Source organism: Oculina patagonica, chromosome 9, assembly GCF_052425735.1.
Source record: "Oculina patagonica isolate OP01 chromosome 9, crgOcupat, whole genome shotgun sequence".
Classification (NCBI taxonomy): domain Eukaryota; kingdom Metazoa; phylum Cnidaria; class Anthozoa; order Scleractinia; family Oculinidae; genus Oculina; species Oculina patagonica.
Window position 1 is genome coordinate 219,618 of NC_135766.1, and position 17,384 is coordinate 237,001.

At 39.7% G+C, this 17,384-nt stretch overlaps 2 protein-coding genes across 3 annotated transcripts; both read right to left on the reverse strand.

Annotated features, from left to right (window-relative positions):
- Positions 1 to 1,525: 1,525 nt before the first annotated feature.
- LOC144665383 (uncharacterized) lies at positions 1,526 to 4,420 on the reverse strand. The gene is made up of 5 exons (XM_078526626.1): positions 4,328 to 4,420; positions 3,769 to 4,014; positions 2,788 to 3,127; positions 2,018 to 2,261; positions 1,526 to 1,966 (listed from the first exon to the last, which is right to left on the reverse strand). Exons 1-3 carry the CDS (start codon positions 4,403 to 4,405, stop codon positions 2,828 to 2,830), a joined length of 624 nt encoding a protein of 207 aa, XP_078382752.1. The 5' UTR covers positions 4,406 to 4,420; the 3' UTR covers positions 1,526 to 1,966; positions 2,018 to 2,261; positions 2,788 to 2,827.
- Positions 4,421 to 7,826: 3,406 nt separating this feature from the next.
- LOC144665361 (uncharacterized) lies at positions 7,827 to 11,901 on the reverse strand. 2 transcript variants are annotated; one of them, XM_078526602.1, is made up of 4 exons: positions 11,677 to 11,901; positions 10,074 to 10,142; positions 8,903 to 9,148; positions 7,827 to 8,434 (listed from the first exon to the last, which is right to left on the reverse strand). In XM_078526602.1, the coding sequence occupies exons 1-4, from the start codon at positions 11,833 to 11,835 to the stop codon at positions 8,135 to 8,137; spliced, it is 774 nt and encodes a 257-aa protein (XP_078382728.1). In that variant the 5' UTR covers positions 11,836 to 11,901; the 3' UTR covers positions 7,827 to 8,134. The 2 variants fall into 2 exon arrangements, with proteins under 2 accessions (XP_078382728.1, XP_078382729.1); XM_078526603.1 differs by lacking the exon at positions 11,677 to 11,901 and having other exon boundaries at positions 9,932 to 10,128.
- Positions 11,902 to 17,384: the final 5,483 nt, after the last annotated feature.

The window sequence follows — 17,384 nt, forward strand, 5'->3', positions numbered from 1 at the left end:
GTTGAAGCTGACACAAGAGGCTGAGACCGACCTGGATGTGAACATAGACCCTCCAAACACGCAGGAAATCATTGCAGCCATAAAAACCTTAAAAAACAACAAAGCTCCTGGCCGAGACAAACTGAATGCAGAGCTTTTCAAAGCTGACCCTGAACTTTCAGCAAGGATTCTACAGCCCCTGTTTACTGCAGTGTGGGAGCAGGAGAAGGTGCAGGAGACAGTACCACAAAAGATCCACAAGAGTCCTAGTGACTGCAATCTGGCGTGGCGTCACCCCCTGTCCACTGAAATCACCCGAGAAGAAGCAGCCAGGAGAAGGCCGGAGGGTCAGATCAACTCGCACTACGCCCGAGCGGAGAATTCAGGTTTTGACAGTATACACAGAGACAGCGGCGCACCACCAGTGTTCCCAGAAGATCACCCAGAGCTTCTATCAGCCTCATAGCGAGAGAAAGTAATTTTTAAGACAGGCGAAGACAGGGATTCTCATGCACACAGTGAGTTGCGTCGTACACGAAGACCATCCCAGGGGCACAGGTGGACCCCTCCCACCTAGAGGACAGATTCGGAGAAGCTCTGCTTCCAACCCATAGCCACAGGAGAAGACAGCCTAGCAATACGCCACCAGGGGGACGCCACCACCAAAACTGAGGCAGACCCTAAACAACTCTAACCCTCAGCCCTCAGGTAGGAAAGACCCCCAATGACGAGCATTTTGGAGCAGCAGGAAGAGGTGGTGCAGGCAAGATCCGAGCCGGGAACAAGCCAGAACACCCAGGAAAAGGGCAGACAACAAGCAGACAACGTCCCACCGTATGGGTCAGAATTGGCGAATGTTAGAAAGTGATCTAGAGAAGCTTCAACCTCCATACCAAGCGAAAAATACTTCGCATCTTCTGGCCTCAAACAATTCCAACAAGGATCACTTTTGCGGTGCAAACAGGAGGACAGGGACTTATTTGCAACGGCGCTGGAGGTGGATGGCCATGTCATCCGAAAGGAAAACGAATCCATCACAAAGACAGCACTACTGGACACCCGAAGGAAAGCGCAAGCGTGGCAGGCCCAAGAATCATGGCGACGTACAGTAGAGACAGATGAGGGGCTAAACCAAAGCTGGAACACCATCCAACAGCTGGCCAAAGACAGACAGCAGTGGAGGACCTTGTTGCTGCCCTACGTGCCAGTGGGCACAATGGGCAGTGAGTGAGTGAGTGAGTGAGAGGGGTACTTCGATCAACCCAGCACTATTACATTATAAGAGAAAGGTAAAGGGAAAAAATAACAGAAATAGTGATTTTTTTTTGGATTATTTTATGGCAAAGGTTTAAATGTAAAGGCTTCTCTGGGCCAGAAAATCAATTCCAACCTCGGTAATGTTCGGAATGTGCGTCCCATATTGTAATGTTTGATAATACATCATTATTATGTAAAAAAAAGGATGATAATCAATTTCGAACAGAAAAGACAAAGTATTGTACAGGCAGATTTTAACGCACTAGTAAATGAAACCATCTTAAAACAATTTAATCTTAACACGATTTAATTCTTCATCTATAAGGTTGAAGTTACCTTTAGGTTTTACTTAAGTTCTGTCTGAAAAATAAACAGTCTTTGTTCTCTACAGCTAAGATGACATCAACTTCCGAAGGCGTTATCCCACAATATACCCTTATGACATGTTAGGCCAAATTAGCAAAAATTCATTTCTAAGTCTATTAAACTATTTAAAGGCTATAACTTTATTTGGTACATGAAGAGTTAAAAGCTTCTATATTTTCTTAATAATTGATCTCTGATGAATGCTAGTCTTACAAATAAATCAAATAAGGAACCTAAACCTTTTACGGAGTACAATTGAAAATGGATAACAAATACCGTAAATACTGGTAATACCCCATCCCTCCTCTCCCGTTCTCAGAACCCAGGACCCAGGGTTACTAGGCTATATATGAGGTAGTTCTTCCTCCTGAAAAAGAGTTTTAAAAGTGAAATAACCACACCCCCCCCCCCCAACCCGCACCTTAATCCCCTCCTTGAGAAGCAAGGGTTATTCACGGTATTTTATGCGTCTTTAGCTATAAACTGGAAATCTTGCCTTGTCTTCATTGTTCTTAATTAAGTTTCATTGTTATAACGATGTGCTTGTATAACTACATACTATGTGTCGTAAAACGATCACACTCTACTAAACCTAGCTAGTTATCTTGCGTTTGGTATAAGTCTCCACAAAGCGTCTGAATATACGTCGTGTTTGAAATCTAAGGAAAAAAACATATATTTGTTAAGGTTATTTAAACGGCACAGACCAACATGCAGTGATTGACAGTTTTTAAACTAAAACACTTTGTGAATTCAAGTGAGGAAAAACCTTCCTACCTGAGTTATTAACGAGTAATTACAACAAGTTTCATTGATGAATTTATAGGAACTCATTTGGTCGAGAGAAGCCTTCTTGGAAAAAAAAAAAAAAAGAGGGAAGGTGGAGTGCAAGTGGAACGTTTCTTCTCGTACAATACCTCTACCGTCTAAGTCTTCAGATCTCAAATGAAAATAGCAATCTAGCATTTAATACCTTGTGTTTAATTTCTAAATTATCGTTTCATTATATTCTGACATGCTGTGCCTAATAGCGAGAAAAAAAAAAAATGCCGAATTATTTTACACTCATGTAAAACATGTCTTTTTCTTTTTACACAAACAGATTTTGTAGCCATTTTCTCTAAACATCTTGACGATGAAGGGTGATGCTTAAAAGTTGATTTCCAGACTTAGCAACAACTATACCTGTCCATTCAACATGGAAGAAATATATATCTGGCCAGGTTCACTGTGGCTCTGATATGGAAGGCTGCACTGTAAAAGCACAACCGTCCACTTGCACTGGAACTGCCATGGGGACAAAGCCAGGTCGAGACAGACCACCTACCGCAGCAGAGGTGGGCACCAGGATCATCGGGGGCTGTCCTCCGTAAGCCACTGACGCTTGGACTGCAATGATGCTACTACCTGGTTGGACTGGAACCAACGTTGGAACTCCATCAGGTCCTTGCACCATGACATATCCAGCCGAACTAAATTCATAGTTGGAGCAGGAGTGGTTGGAAGGATGTACCGCTAATTGTTCCTAGAATTTAAAGCAGGAACAAAATGTTTCTACCTTTGCAAACAATACCGTCAGTTGCATCTAAGTGTGGACACGTCATGAAAAAAAACATGATCTGAGTGGGTAACAAACGTTGCATGATTCGTCATCAAACATTTGAAGTTTGGCAGACCATTACGCAAACTTTCGCAGGTCTTCGCGCCCAAAATACGATAAAGTTGGTTTTGTTTTATCGAATGGTCATCTCTTTCCAGTAATTACGGACAAAAGTTTCTATGTCTAGGGAACTCCTGGTTTGAAATTTCGTCCATTCTCATTGAAAACATTTCGACAACTAGATAAAAAGATACCAACTGTGTTGTACAAACTTCAAAGTTTGACACCTGAAACGCAGACGTTTGACGTAACGTGAAAACATGTTTTTAGCGCGTGAGTTCACGGGTAGATGCAATCGACGGTATAACCACAATGTAGGTAGGTAGGTAGGTAGGTAGGTAGGTAGGTAGGTAGGTAGGTAGGTAGGTAGGTAGGTAGGTAGGTAGGTAGGTAGGTAGGTAGGTAGGTAGGTAGGTAGGTAGGTAGGTAGGTAGGTAGGTAGGTAGGTAGCTATAGGTAGGTAGGTAGGTACCACAAACAAACAAAAAGATCAAAATCACTCTTACCTCAGGTGGTGTAGTCAGTTCGCAGCACGTGCAAGGTTTCATCAAACAGCAGCACACAGCTGCCCAGATTCCTATGATGAACTCAGCAATACCGAGGGTCAATATGACTGCACAGATAGCCATGCGAGCATCATATCCGTTTTCCCCAGAATAGCCTATTTCACCACCAAAGGCCATACTGTAAAAGGTGACAATTATGCCACCGAGAACAGCGGATGTAATGGAGAAACCCATAAACACGCCAGCCTAAACGTTTGAAAATAGCAAAAGGAGAAAAAAATAGTGAATAAAAAATACATCCTCAATAACTAAGCACCTTCTTAAAAGTTGCACGAGGAACAGGAAATTTTACAGGGATACACTTCCGTCCCTTTTCGATAACGCCAAGGGTATTTTCGGTAAATGCCACGCCTGCGTGCAGATCTCAACAACATAAAGAAGTAGCTTTACAAGTATTTGCATGGGTAAATCAAACTTGATAAATAAACAAAGATGGTAGTAAAATGAGCAAGATGTAAAATTCAGCGTGGGGCAAAGACTTGGAAATTTCTGAACTTACAAGTGCACTCTGGGTTGCAGTTTTATCTCTGCTAGTACCAGGAACACCCAGACCTCCTGTGATACACATCTGCAACATAATATAAAACGTGATAGTTTTTTGCTTAATATCCATAAACCCCATATGCATGATATTACATATCAAAGGCAAAGCTGCTGTTGTTGTTTTTCTTTTTTTTTTTTGGGGGGGGGGGGACGCTCTTTATGCTTTATTGTGATTTGCTTTACAGTTTTATAATTTTAGATCGATTTATGTTTTCCGACAATTTTAAAGTGTAAATGTCAGTTTGCAAAGCCCCTCAGTGAACCTGCACGTCATATATTAAAGTAGGGGAACGCAAATCCGTAATCACTTGTAATAACTTGAAAGCTTCCTGTGGTATAGTTTCACTGCAACGGACAGTTGACGTTGTTTTTAATGCCAAAGTTTTAATAAGTTTCTTTTTATTGTTTTTTTTTTTTTTTCGTTTTTAGGCAAAACATAGGTATACGCATAACGACATATGTATCAAGAAAATGTTTCAAAAGCTATACGGGTGGATAATCAAATCACATGAAGGGAAGACGTGAATTTCAATCACTCTTTGTTCTTTTAAAATGCAGAGCACTGGCACAGGAAGTTGTTTGACCTTGTCATGGAAAGGGCAGATGATTTAATTCCCTCGAATTCATGCAGTGTCAAATGACGCTTTGACTGATTACATGTTTATTTTAAGCTGGTTTTGGAGGAATATTGTTTATTTGCGCGTGCGTATTGCCATTCGCAACCCGAGCGCGATCAATATTCCTTCGAAAAAATATTTTATTTCCTTACTGCCAATAAAATTAAATATTATCACCATTCTTAAGTATCCTTTGTGCTTTTTTTGACAAGAATCAACTGTTTCGTAGCAAACCACTGAGCCTTAAAAAGCAGCGCAAAGGACGTTTACTGATTTTATAAAGACTGCATGTCTGTTTTTTTAAAAGGAAAACAAGGTAAACACGGACTTCTGTCCCCTTCTTGTCTAGCTAGCAGTATACGTATGGGAATGCTACTTCATCGTTGCCGATAACTCTCGCTCGGCTTTTTTTTTTTTTGGAGGGAGGGCGGGGGGGGGGGGGGTGTGGAAATTAAAGTTATTCATTTATGCATATTTATCAGTGTGTCAAAAAATACACAAGTACTGTAAGTGTCTAGCGGAACATAACACAAGGTCCCTACCCAAACATAAACCCAGAATCCAATGGCCAGACGAAAGAGTCATCCATGAGAGGTAAGTGGTTGCCAACATACCTTAAAAACATGTACTCGATATGCCCAAAATTTCCGCTCAAAATCATGCAAAAATCCAGTATACTTTAATTTATATCCATAAAATTCCCAATTTTAGCGTATAATACTGTATGCCCAATTTAAAATCCCAATGTATACCGTACACATTAAAACCCTGGCCAACTGGGGGAGCAGGGATGGCGCAGTGATGAGAGCGCTTGCATCCCACCGATGTGGTGCTGTGTTATAACCTGTGTTATAAACGAGTAATTAACCCTATTCAGACCGGGCTTTTTTGGACCTTCTCAGACCGGGGGGGGGCTTCGGAAGCCCCCCCTATGTAACTTCCAGAATATGTAAGCAATCACCATTAAACTTATAGGATGTATTGTACGTCCGAAACTCTTTCTTTTGGTATACGTCACGTGGGATTGTGACGTCACATCACGTGACAATTACATCATGATGTCAAAACAGCCGTCATCTTGGATCCGCCATCTTGGATTTCAAAATTTTTCCAAAATGCCAGAAAACCACCCAAAATCATTGCAAAGTACTCAAAATGAATAAAAATGTACTTTAAACCCGTAAAAATGTAAAAATAATGCCGTTTAAGTTGATTTTTATTAACAGAAACACGCAAAATTACAATTTGGGAAAACATGCCTGTCAAAATGCCGTTGCCATGGTGATGTCAAGTTCCTGACACATCATCCAACCCTACCAATTTGTTGCCAGATAAATTTTAGGAAAACTCAGAAAGTGTGGTAGCGTTTGGTAAAATCTTAAAAAGTTATAAAAGTTCAAAGTCAGCGCGGGCCTCAAAAGCCCCCCCCCCCCCGGTCTGAATAGGGTTAAAACAGGATGTAAAAGCAAATTCATACCCCCACCATCGTACAAACAGGGGGGGGGGGGCGAGGGATAGAACCACTCCCTGGCGTTTTAGTTCTATTAACCATATTCAGACCGGGGGGGGCTTTTGAGGCCCGCGCTGACTTTCAATGCTTATAACTTTTTCAAGATTCAACCAAAGCCTGCCAAACTTTGTGAGTTTAACTAAAAATTATTTGGAAATAATTTGGTAGGATAGGATGTTGTGTCAGGAACTTGACATCACCATGGCAACGGCATTTTGATAGAGATATTGTTCCAAATTTGTAATTTTCGTGTTTCTATTAATGAAAATTAACTTAAGTACAATGGGTTTTTTTACCTTTTTATGGTTTTTAAGCACAGTGTTATTGATTTTGTGTACTTTGCAGTAATTTTGGGTGGTTTCTGGTATTTTTGAAAAATTGAAATCCAAGATGGCGGATCCAGGATGGCCGCTGTTTTGACATCATGATGCAATTATCACGTGGTGTGACGTCATCATCCCACGTGACGTGTACCAAAAGAATGATGTTTGGATATACTATACTTCCTATAAGCTTCATGGTGATTTCTTTAATATTTTGGAAGTTACGGGGAGGGGGTTCGAAGCCCCATCCCAGGTCAGAGAAGGCCCAAAAAAGCCCGGTCTGAATAGGGTTGAGGCGCAGCGAAATTATTTTGCACTGCAAAGAAAGCCTGTAGCTTACTCTGCAAGATGGCTTAAGGCGCAGCGAAATTATTTTACACTTCAAAGAAGGCCCGTAGCTTACTCTACAAGATGACATAAGGCGCAGCGAAATTATTTTCCACTGCAAAGAAAGCCCGTAGCTTACTCTGCAAGATGACATAATTTTAATTGACTGTGCCTTCATATGACTCCGCGTCACGTCATTAGAGCCGCAATTTTGGATCTACCATCTTAGAAAGTCATAGAATAATGGAAATTGACGCAAAATCAAGCCAGAATGCTTGTGGAATGTTGAAATATACAAATTGTGCTATTCTGTTAAAAGTAGTTATGATGATGCAATGACAACGTCAAATATCATGGACACATGGTTGACTTATCAAAATCTCTGCAAAGGATGGATGAACAGCTATTGATAATTTCAGCACTGTAGAGTATTTTTTTTTTTTCAAAATTTCGAAAATCCTTGTAAGTCCAAGGTTTAATTTGTATACTTATAGGCACCTAATCGGGCGCAAGAGGATTTCTTGCTCTGATTAAAGAAAGGGGAGGAGTGGAGGTAAAACCTTTTTTACGTGCAATGATACAATGAGATTAAAAAAATATTTAATAATTATTATCCAGTTGAATATGACATAAGTCTAGTAGGACTATTACTGATAACATAACAAAATGGTACAATTTTATTAGTCTTCAGATCTCAAATAAAAGTAACAGTCTTGCTTTAATACTCTGTGTTCAATGTTCAAAGCAACATTTCTCAATTATTTTATCATTTAATTCTTACATAGTGCGCCAAAGAGTGAGAAAAAGGCTGATTTATTTCGCATTCATCTAAATCATGGTTTCTTTTCACCAGTATTTCACAAGCAGTGTTTGTAACCATTTTCTTTAAACGTCTTGATGATGGAGGGTGATGCTTAAAATTTGATTTCCAGACTCAGCAACAACTATACCTGTCCTTTCAACAAGGAAAAAATATCTGGCCAAGTTCACTGTGGCTGTGATATGGACGGCTGCACTATAAAAGCACAGCCGTCTGCTTGCACTGGAACTACCATGGGGACAAAGCCAGGTTGAGGCACACCACCTACCGCCGCAAAGGTGGGCGCCAGGATCATCGGGAGCTGTCCTCCGTGAGCCACTGACGCTTGGACTGCAATGACATTACTACCTGGTTCTACTGGAAATAACTTGGGAACTCCACCAGGTCCTTGCACCATGACATAACCAGCCGAAGGAAATTCACAATTGGAACTTGTGTGGTTCAAAGGATATGCCTGCCATTGTCCCTGCAATTTACAGTAGGAATAAAACGTTTGTAATAGGTAGTTAGGTGAAAAGGTAAGTAAGTTGGTAGGTAGGTAGGTAGGTAGGTAGGTATTAGGTGGTGGTGGTGGGGTAGGTAGGTAGGTAGGTAGGTAGGTAGGTAGGTAGGTAGGTAGGTAGGTAGGTAGGTAGGTAGGTACAGTAGGTAGGTAGGTAGGTAGGTAGGTAGGTAGGTAGGTAGGTAGGTAGGTAATTGGATAGAAAGGAAGATAGGTATCTAGCTAGCTACGTAGGTAGACAGGTAGGTAGGTAGGAAGCTAGCTAGCTAGCTAGCTACGTAGGTAGGTTGGTAGATAGCAGGTGGGACGATAAGTGGTTGGGTGGGTGGGCTGGTGTTAGAGTGGATGGATAAGTAGGTGGGCGGGTTGATGACTGTTTTATATACATTTTGTGGCTGGTCCCATTTATATACATTGTATCATTACTCTTACCTCAGGCGGAGGAGTTACAACACAGCATGCGTAAGGTTTCATCAAACAGCAGCACACAGCTGCCCAGATTCCGATGATGAACTCAGCAATACCGAGTGTCAATATGACTGCACAGATAGCCATGCGAGCATCATATTCGTTGTCCCCAAAATGACCTACTTTATCCCCAATGGCCATACTGTAGAAGGTGACGATAATTACACCTAGGACACTTGATGCAATGGAGAAAACCATGAAAACGCCAGCCTTGACGTTTAAACGAGACAAAAGAAAAAATATAGTAAATGAAAAACAGCAACAACAACAACAAAAACAGACAGATCTTTTGAGAGGGGTCTGAAGGGGTAAAGTTGGAACTGGGATCTGGGCACATTATCATTAAGAAAATGGAATTTGGGTCACTGGGACTGGGAATCTCACACACAAACAACAACAACGACAATAGTACTGAAACTGGAATGTAAAAGCAAAGGGAAAACAATAGCCCTGGGTATTGGATTATGTAATTTGGCCAACATTTGTGCTGGGTGAGGGGATTTCCCCCCCCCCCCCCCCCTCCACCATTCCCCTTTAGGACCCTGTTCTGAACAATTGCGGTGAGTTGCACAAGGAACCACGAAAATCATATTTCGCACAATAAGATATTCGCCCCTGTTCGATAATGACAAAGGTTTTGTAACTAACTGTCACTCCTGTGCCAAAGTCTCAACAACATAAACAAGTAGCTTTAATTACTTGTTTGGCTTTATTATGATTTGATCTGTCAAGGTAGGTAGTATTCTTGTAAAGGTTAAATATCAATGGCAAATGAAATTACACTAGTTAAGGATCTAGGCTACGTTACGGGACCTAACACCCCTACCCTATCGAGGTATCAATTAATTTAAAACTAAGTGAATAAAAAGCATAGGAGTTGCTCGACATATTGGTGAAAAACTGCATGCACATAATTGGCACTTCCGAGTGTTGTTATGTTTTTAATTTAATAGAATTTATGTATGCTGCAGTCAACTCGCTCATAGCAGACACCTCTATAAGACGGACACCTGGTGATGCTCCCTGCCGTTTTTCAGTCATTTTACTGCAACCAAACTCCTTATAAGACGGACACCTTTCTAAGATGGACAACGGACACTTTGAAATCATTAATGAACACTTAATCTGAACTCACTAGAGCGCCCTGGGTTGCGATCTTATCTCTACTAGTTCCAGGAATACCTACACCTCCTGTGATGCACATCTGCAACAGAATATAAAGCTTTATAGTGTCCGGCCTTAATAAGCATGCATAAAACTAATTCCATGCATGATATTGCATCTAAAAGTGAAGGGCACTGATCCGTTTATTCGCAATTGCAAATCTGTTGGCATAATAAAGAGCAAAAATGAAAAAGGACAAAAAACGATTAACTATAAGTGATATACAAAATAAAAACAATTTATATTAATTCTAACATATTGTTTATTGCGCATATAAAAACTAGTGAGTTTCCTCTAAATGGTACCAGCTATAATAATTAAGCTAATTAATTCCTATCGAGCTTTATTTCAATCTTTCTTTTTAATATGACAACGTTATTGTAATTAGGAGTATGTCATTGCATCCGTTACAGCTTTGATAGAAACTGAAAGGCTGAGACACTGGTGTCACAAGATGGAACGAGCGTGTGGTTAAAAAGTGTCAGGTTAAGTTACATAGTAATAGACGTATACCAAATAAAAAAAAAAACTATAAAATGTTTCAAACGTTTAACGACAGGCCAATGAAGTCACATATATGGAGATCCTTAAGTTCTGTCTTTGCTCTTTTAATCCCAGAGTGACATCTAAACGTTTTGCTCTAACACAGGAAGTCAATTGACCTCTAAAAAAGGGCAGCTGATTAAATCACGCACGACAATACAGGAATTCAGTATCAAATGATCGACCCATCATCACTACTGTTCTATATTTTGGACGGGAACTGTAAAACTACAAGACGTTCCTCTTTTATTTAAAAGTTTGTCTAGCAATACACGCCTAAAAGAGAGAAAGAAAAAACAACAAACACATACAGGAAAATTCCCATCGATTTTTGTTTTTCGCTGTCCGCTCGGCGAACAATAGGAAAGAAAGGAAGTGTTCGCGCAGTCTAGACTGAAGCTAAAACGACACCAGCTGTAGACAACATTTTTTTGGAGTTATACCTGATTGTATAAAAAAGCATAGATATGTAGTCAATGTTTGTAATTTATAATCGAACATTCATAATTTTGTGTTAAATTGTGCTCGCTAGGACCTTGCCGCAATTAAAGAATCGACGCTTAAGAAAATGTTTTCTCTCGTGATTGTAAAATGCGACATGTTCACGACAATTGAGACAATGGATGAAGGTTCCATTTACAGTCACACTCTCACGATGATCACCGAACAAATCGCAAGTATTATTCTGGTTCCAGAGACGGTGCCTGAGTTGGCAGTCTTTTTCTTCGTCCCTCGATCTGCCGAGGAGGCGATCAGGTAAACTAATGGTTGGAACTGGCCTACCTGTAGCCTGCGAGCAGGCTCCCGATTTGATCGGCGAGCATTCAAGCGAGCCTACTTGTGTAGCCGAAGATAATACCCGGGTAGGACGAAAAAATTAGCAATGTGCCTTAAAAATCGTCTCCATCTGAAATAGGTGCTCTAAATGGCTAATACGTTTGATCGCGAAGAAGTTTTAGTCATGCCATGTACTATATCGAGCGCTATGGCGTCAAAATGTTCTCACAACGCACACATTTAACAATACTTGCCCATATTCCGATCCAAATCCCAAAACATATGTCACACGTCCAAAAGAACTCCATGGCACGTTCGGCGACACCAAAACTGAAGAGTAGGGAGCCAATAAGGATATGAACCAAGGCAAGAAGCCTTGCCATTTTGGCGATGAATGCTGAATTATCCGCCATGTTGGTCTAGTTACTCTATCACTGACAAGGAAATTCCCGAAATATCATTTTCATGAACCAAATCTCCTTATATTTACGAGGAGCACCCCTGACCTGTCAGATGATCCCTGAAGCGCAAACAATAGAAAATCAACACGTACATATGAGCGGAAGCTATTTCAGTAAGCGAACCTTTTTTTAGCACGAGAAATGCGTGATCACGCAACTGCGTGTTTGTTTGTTGTGGAAAATATTTCGCTGCTTTGGATAACTGAAACTAATTTGTTTGGATATGTGGGTTAAGCCCCTCTAGTTATGCAGAGAATAGGGCCAAGGCTACAAACTCATAAACATCAAGAAACCATCGTAAATACATACAGAATCGACATACGCATACGCATACGAGATAGGTCAAGGAGCCACGTTTTAATTGTGGTTTTAATTCAAGTCGGTAAGCGATGTTTTCGCCGTCTTAAGTCTGTCTAGCCTGCGTCGGGAAAAACTTGAACGCTCTTTTTCTGGCCGAATTCCCGTGATGTGTGCAGGTACAACTGTGTTTCACTTCCTTGTTTTTGCTTTGTTAATGGGAACAGTAGTAGTTAAAGCTATCAACATTTTAGAGGGGAGGGCTGATGTTCAGATGTTGTTCCTAAGTAATGTGTTTGTCGTGTGTGAAAGTCTTAATAGGGTTAACCGTTAGCCTTCAGAACGGTCAAAAATTAAACCGTTAGGCGTAAAAACTGAAAAAAAAAAAAACATAGAGTGCTCAAAAAAGCTAAAAATATGCCGTCGAAGAAACACACTCAAGCTTCAAACACAAGAGGATCGAAAAGAACACAACGCCATTGGCTAACTGTGTTAGCCAATAGAAACCAGACATTTTCGATTCGCCCCTGAAGGGTTAACACCACCAACAGTTTGTGCCAAGCCGCAGAATGTCTAACATTCTCACATATGAACAAGTTGCGCTAGCAACTAAAGAAAACCAAATACCGGCAACTGATGAGATCCACATGGAGGATCGAAACCATGGTCTTCCCTGAACTGAACCATATACTGGCATATACAAAACGCAAAATAGTCAACAGACTTGCGCGTGAAAAATTTCAAATCTATATTTGAATCATGTGGTGCCAACGTAACGCAACGAACAAGGGAGGTAAAAAATCCTAAACATCGAGCTAAAAAGACAGAGCGCTCGATCAAAATAATGCAAGAAGCATAGACTTTACAATACAGAAGGTCTCTCTGAAACCAACATTCAGCTTTTTCATAGTAAAGCTGACACAGTCTCTGGCGAAGCAAAGGAGGAATTTGCATAATTCCCGTCATGCATTGCAGTTAAACTATATTATCAACCGTTAGAGGTCACGTGTTCAGTTCAGTTCGAGATGGACGCCGTAGTGAAAGCTCCGTGCGATGTCGAGATCTTCCGTAAAAATAGCCTTCTTATGATTCACTGTCTTGATTTAAACGCAAGATGTGAACTGAGCGTAAAGAGCTTTCCCATTTTACAGCTAAAATGCATTTACGGACACATTTCTTTCATGACTGACTTGTCCGAGCGAAGAGTTGTCGTGTTTCCCGACAGCGAAGTTGTTCTTGCAAAGCTGAAATACATTAAATCTCCTTGCTGCTTAGAAGTAAAATCAAGCGCAATATTTGAGGTAAGACACTGCTTTAGTTATCTAGTCCTAACGCCGAGCGGTTTGCTGCTGCGATGTTTGTTATTGGCGATATGTAAGCATCGATGGAAACATTTCTCACGTTCGAACTTTCCATATTTGTGTCGAAGGTTGCTGCTGAAGAAACAGAAGACGGAGACGAAGCACGAATTGCCGTTATCTGGGACTTTGAAATCATCGCAGGAATGGCAGCAGCCGGATGTGTTGTGAGGCCGGTCGAAAAAACTGCCGACGACTTGGTCGAAATGCCAAGACTAGCATTTAAAGAGGTGACATGTAACTGCACCGAATTCCCACGTGTCGGCAATGTTATCATAACTACGACACAAAAAGAAGACACGATCACGATCACCGAGCTTATGGAAAGCTGTGATTTAGACAGTGACATCAGCAGTGAATCTGAAGAAGGAGAGGACGTAGAAGAGGAGAACGATCTGGAAAAGGCTTCTGAAGCAAATGAAAATGGAGGAGCCTCTGGGGAGGGTAGCAAAGGGGGTATCGACCCTTTGCCCCCCTCTCTGGGTGTTCTGAGAAAAGTAAAGATTTGGATTTATTCACAGAAGTTACGAGATTAAAGGGTAGTAGTTACCATCCTCACTTTCAACAACACTTAAGAGCTTTTGTAACAACAACAACAACAACAACAAGCTTTATTTGCATGACTGTAAATTTGTTACAATATTGCAAAAGCGTAAACTTATTTAGTAATAATAATAATAAAATAATAAAATAATAATATATAGTAAAAAACAAAAATGATTCATATAAAATTAATTACATTGATAGTATTTTGTTACGTAAATCAAAACAAGATGATATAAATTTAATCAATTGTATGGTCACAAAATGATCGGGAGAATTCATTAATTCTAAAATCAAGTCAGGCACTGGTAGTTGGCTGACATTTAAGATGATGGGCGGTATTGTCTTGTAAAAGTTATCTCTTATTGTTGCATATTTGGAACAATAAAAGAGAAAATGAATTTCATCTTCGGTTTTATTGCAATCACAGACCGGGCAGAGCCTATTATGTCTGGGCGTATTGTTATATCTGCCTAGTTCGATCATTTACTTATGATTGCTAATACGTAATTTAGCTAATGTTCTCCTACCAGAAACTCTCCTAGTTAACTCTAGATAGTTGGAGGTAGCATATTCGTTCTTAAAAGATCTATAAAATTCTAGTTTTTGAGAATGCTGTAGAGTATGCTGCCAATACGAAATATATTTCTGTTTCATTAACTGCAGAAACATTGTCACTTTTGCGGTGTCTACTAAATCAGGATTAAAATTACCAAAATTAAAATATTCGGATATCTTCATAAGATTAGACTAAAAACTATTTTTACCAGCGGTGTGAAGTTCTAATGAAATTAAAAAAGACTGTCTAACAAAAGAATCCGGTTGCTTTTCTTGGAGATATATCAAATAGTTGAGGATTCTTTGATTAATGGTGATAAGGAGAGGAAATCGACCAAGCTCAGCTCTACATGCAACATTAGAAGCCTTATTACTGACTTCAAGATAGCGTTTACAAAACTGTAGATGTGTTCTTTCAATTTGTGAACCATCCCAGGCCTTAAAATCAGATTTTACATAACCACCTTAAATTTCACTATTATAGAGCAGAATTGGAGATATCATTGCATCAAAGATTTTACAGGCAAGAGAAGGTTTCAATGTACTAAAATTTGTGTGTCGTCTCAAACTAAAAAGTGCATGAAGTCCTTTCTCTTTTAGGTGATCAAGTGAGATTTTAAAATTTCCTGTAGAATATATTTTGGTTCCTAAATAAGTGTAATCTTGTACAACATCAATTGTTTGATTTCCTATGTAAAATACATGTTCAGTACATTTTTTCGCACGTTTTTGAAAAACCATTATCTTGGTTTTTTTGGGATTTACGCTCAACATCCACGTGTTGCAGTATGTGTCTAATGTGTTAAGACAGTTTTGCAAACCTGTTTTGGAACGCGATAAATGATTAAATCGTCGGCATATAGTAGAGCGTTTAATTTTGTACCGTTTGGTAGGACAAAAGGATCAGACAGAATATTTTCAAATGAGAACGGTAAATCGTTAATATAAAGGTTGAAAGGTAGTGGACTTAAAACGCAACCTTGTCGTACACCTCTCATATATTGAAAGGGTCGTGTCTGATACTGATCAATTTTTATCGAACAAGAAGACTTAGAATAAAGGCTTTTAATTAAATTGTAGAAGGATCCCCCTAAATTAATTTGCAATAACTTACTTAAAAGCCCATTATGCCAGACTGAGTCGAAAGCTTTTCTAAAATCGACAAAGCAAGCATAAATTTTGCCATTGTGATTATGGACGTACTTGTCTATCAAAGTTCGGAGTTTGAAAACATGGTCTGCTGTTCGATTGTTAGGCATGAAGCCGATCTGTGACTTGTGTAATATATGATCGGTGTTGAAATACTCGAGAAGCCTTTGATTTAAAATAGAACAAAACAGTTTACCCAGACAACTCGAAACGCAGATACCACGGCAATTTGACGGATCACTTCTTCCACCCGATTTATAAATTGGCGTTAAAAAATGAACGCCCTGCTGTCCGCTTACACTTCGAACCAGCCAACAAACGCGACGAAAATGCCATAGTGGTGCAAGCTGAACTGGTTCAAGCTACTGGTGGGAAAGAGTGGCAACCAATTGGATATGTACCTGGCCCAAAAGTACCTAAGGTGACTCATGCCATTAGAAACAATGACATTCACATGGTGACTTTAAAAAATGTTTTCTATCAGTATATGCCAACTATTCAGCAATTCAGATACTTCCCATCAATTACTACAACTAAGTTGGGCAAGTGGCCCAGAAACAAGCAAGATTATAAATACAATGAAAAGATATAATTTCTGTTGCTTTAGGGGCATTTCTCCTAATATCCACTACCCCCACCCCTCCACAACCTTCTGTAGGCAAGGTTTCAAACACTAGTGGCTTCAAAAGTCATTGTCAGGGGGTAGCGCACTCGGCTTTATACATTTTGCATATTTTTAGAGGGCAAAGAGTTCACATTTCTCTGAAAAATTTATATTAATTGTGAAGAGCTGTCATGTTGGGACTTTCATTGTTTTATTTAGGCAGGGAGGTGGAGGATATGAAAAAATGCCCTTTGTTTTTGGAAAATAGTTATCCCTCAGGTAGGGAATGGACCATTCAATTTTTTGATGGGGGAATGAGATTCGTGAATTTTAGCTTTTCGAATTTTTTAACATTTTCCCACAGGAAATTTTTTGGGATGCTCGCTTCGTATTTTGTCCTTGTGAAAGCTCTACTTGATTTTCTGTTGACGCAAGAGAATTCCCTCACTTTTTTTTTTCTTTCTTTTTTTTTTTTTTTTTTGGGGGGGGGGGGGGTTTAAATATCTCCCTTCAAAAACCTAATGGTCCATCCCTAAATATTCTTTCTACTTTAGTCCTTTGTCCATTCAACCAAATAGTTTCGGCTCACTCAAACAATTTCTGATTGCGTCGAGACATTTAAGACAGTGATGTGTTGCCTTTCAATTGTGTTATTTACCTTGTTGATGTTGTACCATTTTAAGTCAAAATAACATTTCTAAGCCAAGTTAGCTTGTTATTAAATTGCATCAGTCAAGTTGCAGTAGCCATACAAAGAAGCAACTGACATATATTTTATTATTGTAAAAATGACTAGTAACTACTATTGCTATTACCATTGCTAGTAAAGAAATTGAAATCTAGGTGTCATAGCTTAATGAGAGAACTAAGTATGTGTTTTGACGAATTGTCGTTAACCTTTCAATTAAATGATTTACCGTGCCTTATAATGAGCAGTTAACACCTATAATAAGAAATGACAGACACACAGACAAATTTACAATCAAAACATC

Bases quoted from the DNA above. Each gene is read 5' to 3' on its own strand.
- LOC144665383 (XM_078526626.1), bottom strand. From the start codon at position 4,405: ATGTTGCAGATGTGTATCACAGGAGGTCTGGGTGTTCCTGGTACTAGC. The intron at 4,015-4,327 runs GTAAGTTCAGAA...TCAAACGTTTAG, and splicing joins CTGCAACCCAGAGTGCACTT to GCTGGCGTGTTTATGGGTTT. The intron at 3,128-3,768 runs GTAAGAGTGATT...TTTAAATTCTAG, and splicing joins AACTGACTACACCACCTGAG to GAACAATTAGCGGTACATCC.
- LOC144665361 (XM_078526602.1), bottom strand. From the start codon at position 11,835: ATGGCGGATAATTCAGCATTCATCGCCAAAATGGCAAGGCTTCTTGCC. The intron at 10,143-11,676 runs GCAAGTATTGTT...ATTCTGTTGCAG, and splicing joins GGATTTGGATCGGAATATGG to ATGTGCATCACAGGAGGTGT. The intron at 9,149-10,073 runs GTGAGTTCAGAT...TTAAACGTCAAG, and splicing joins TCGCAACCCAGGGCGCTCTA to GCTGGCGTTTTCATGGTTTT.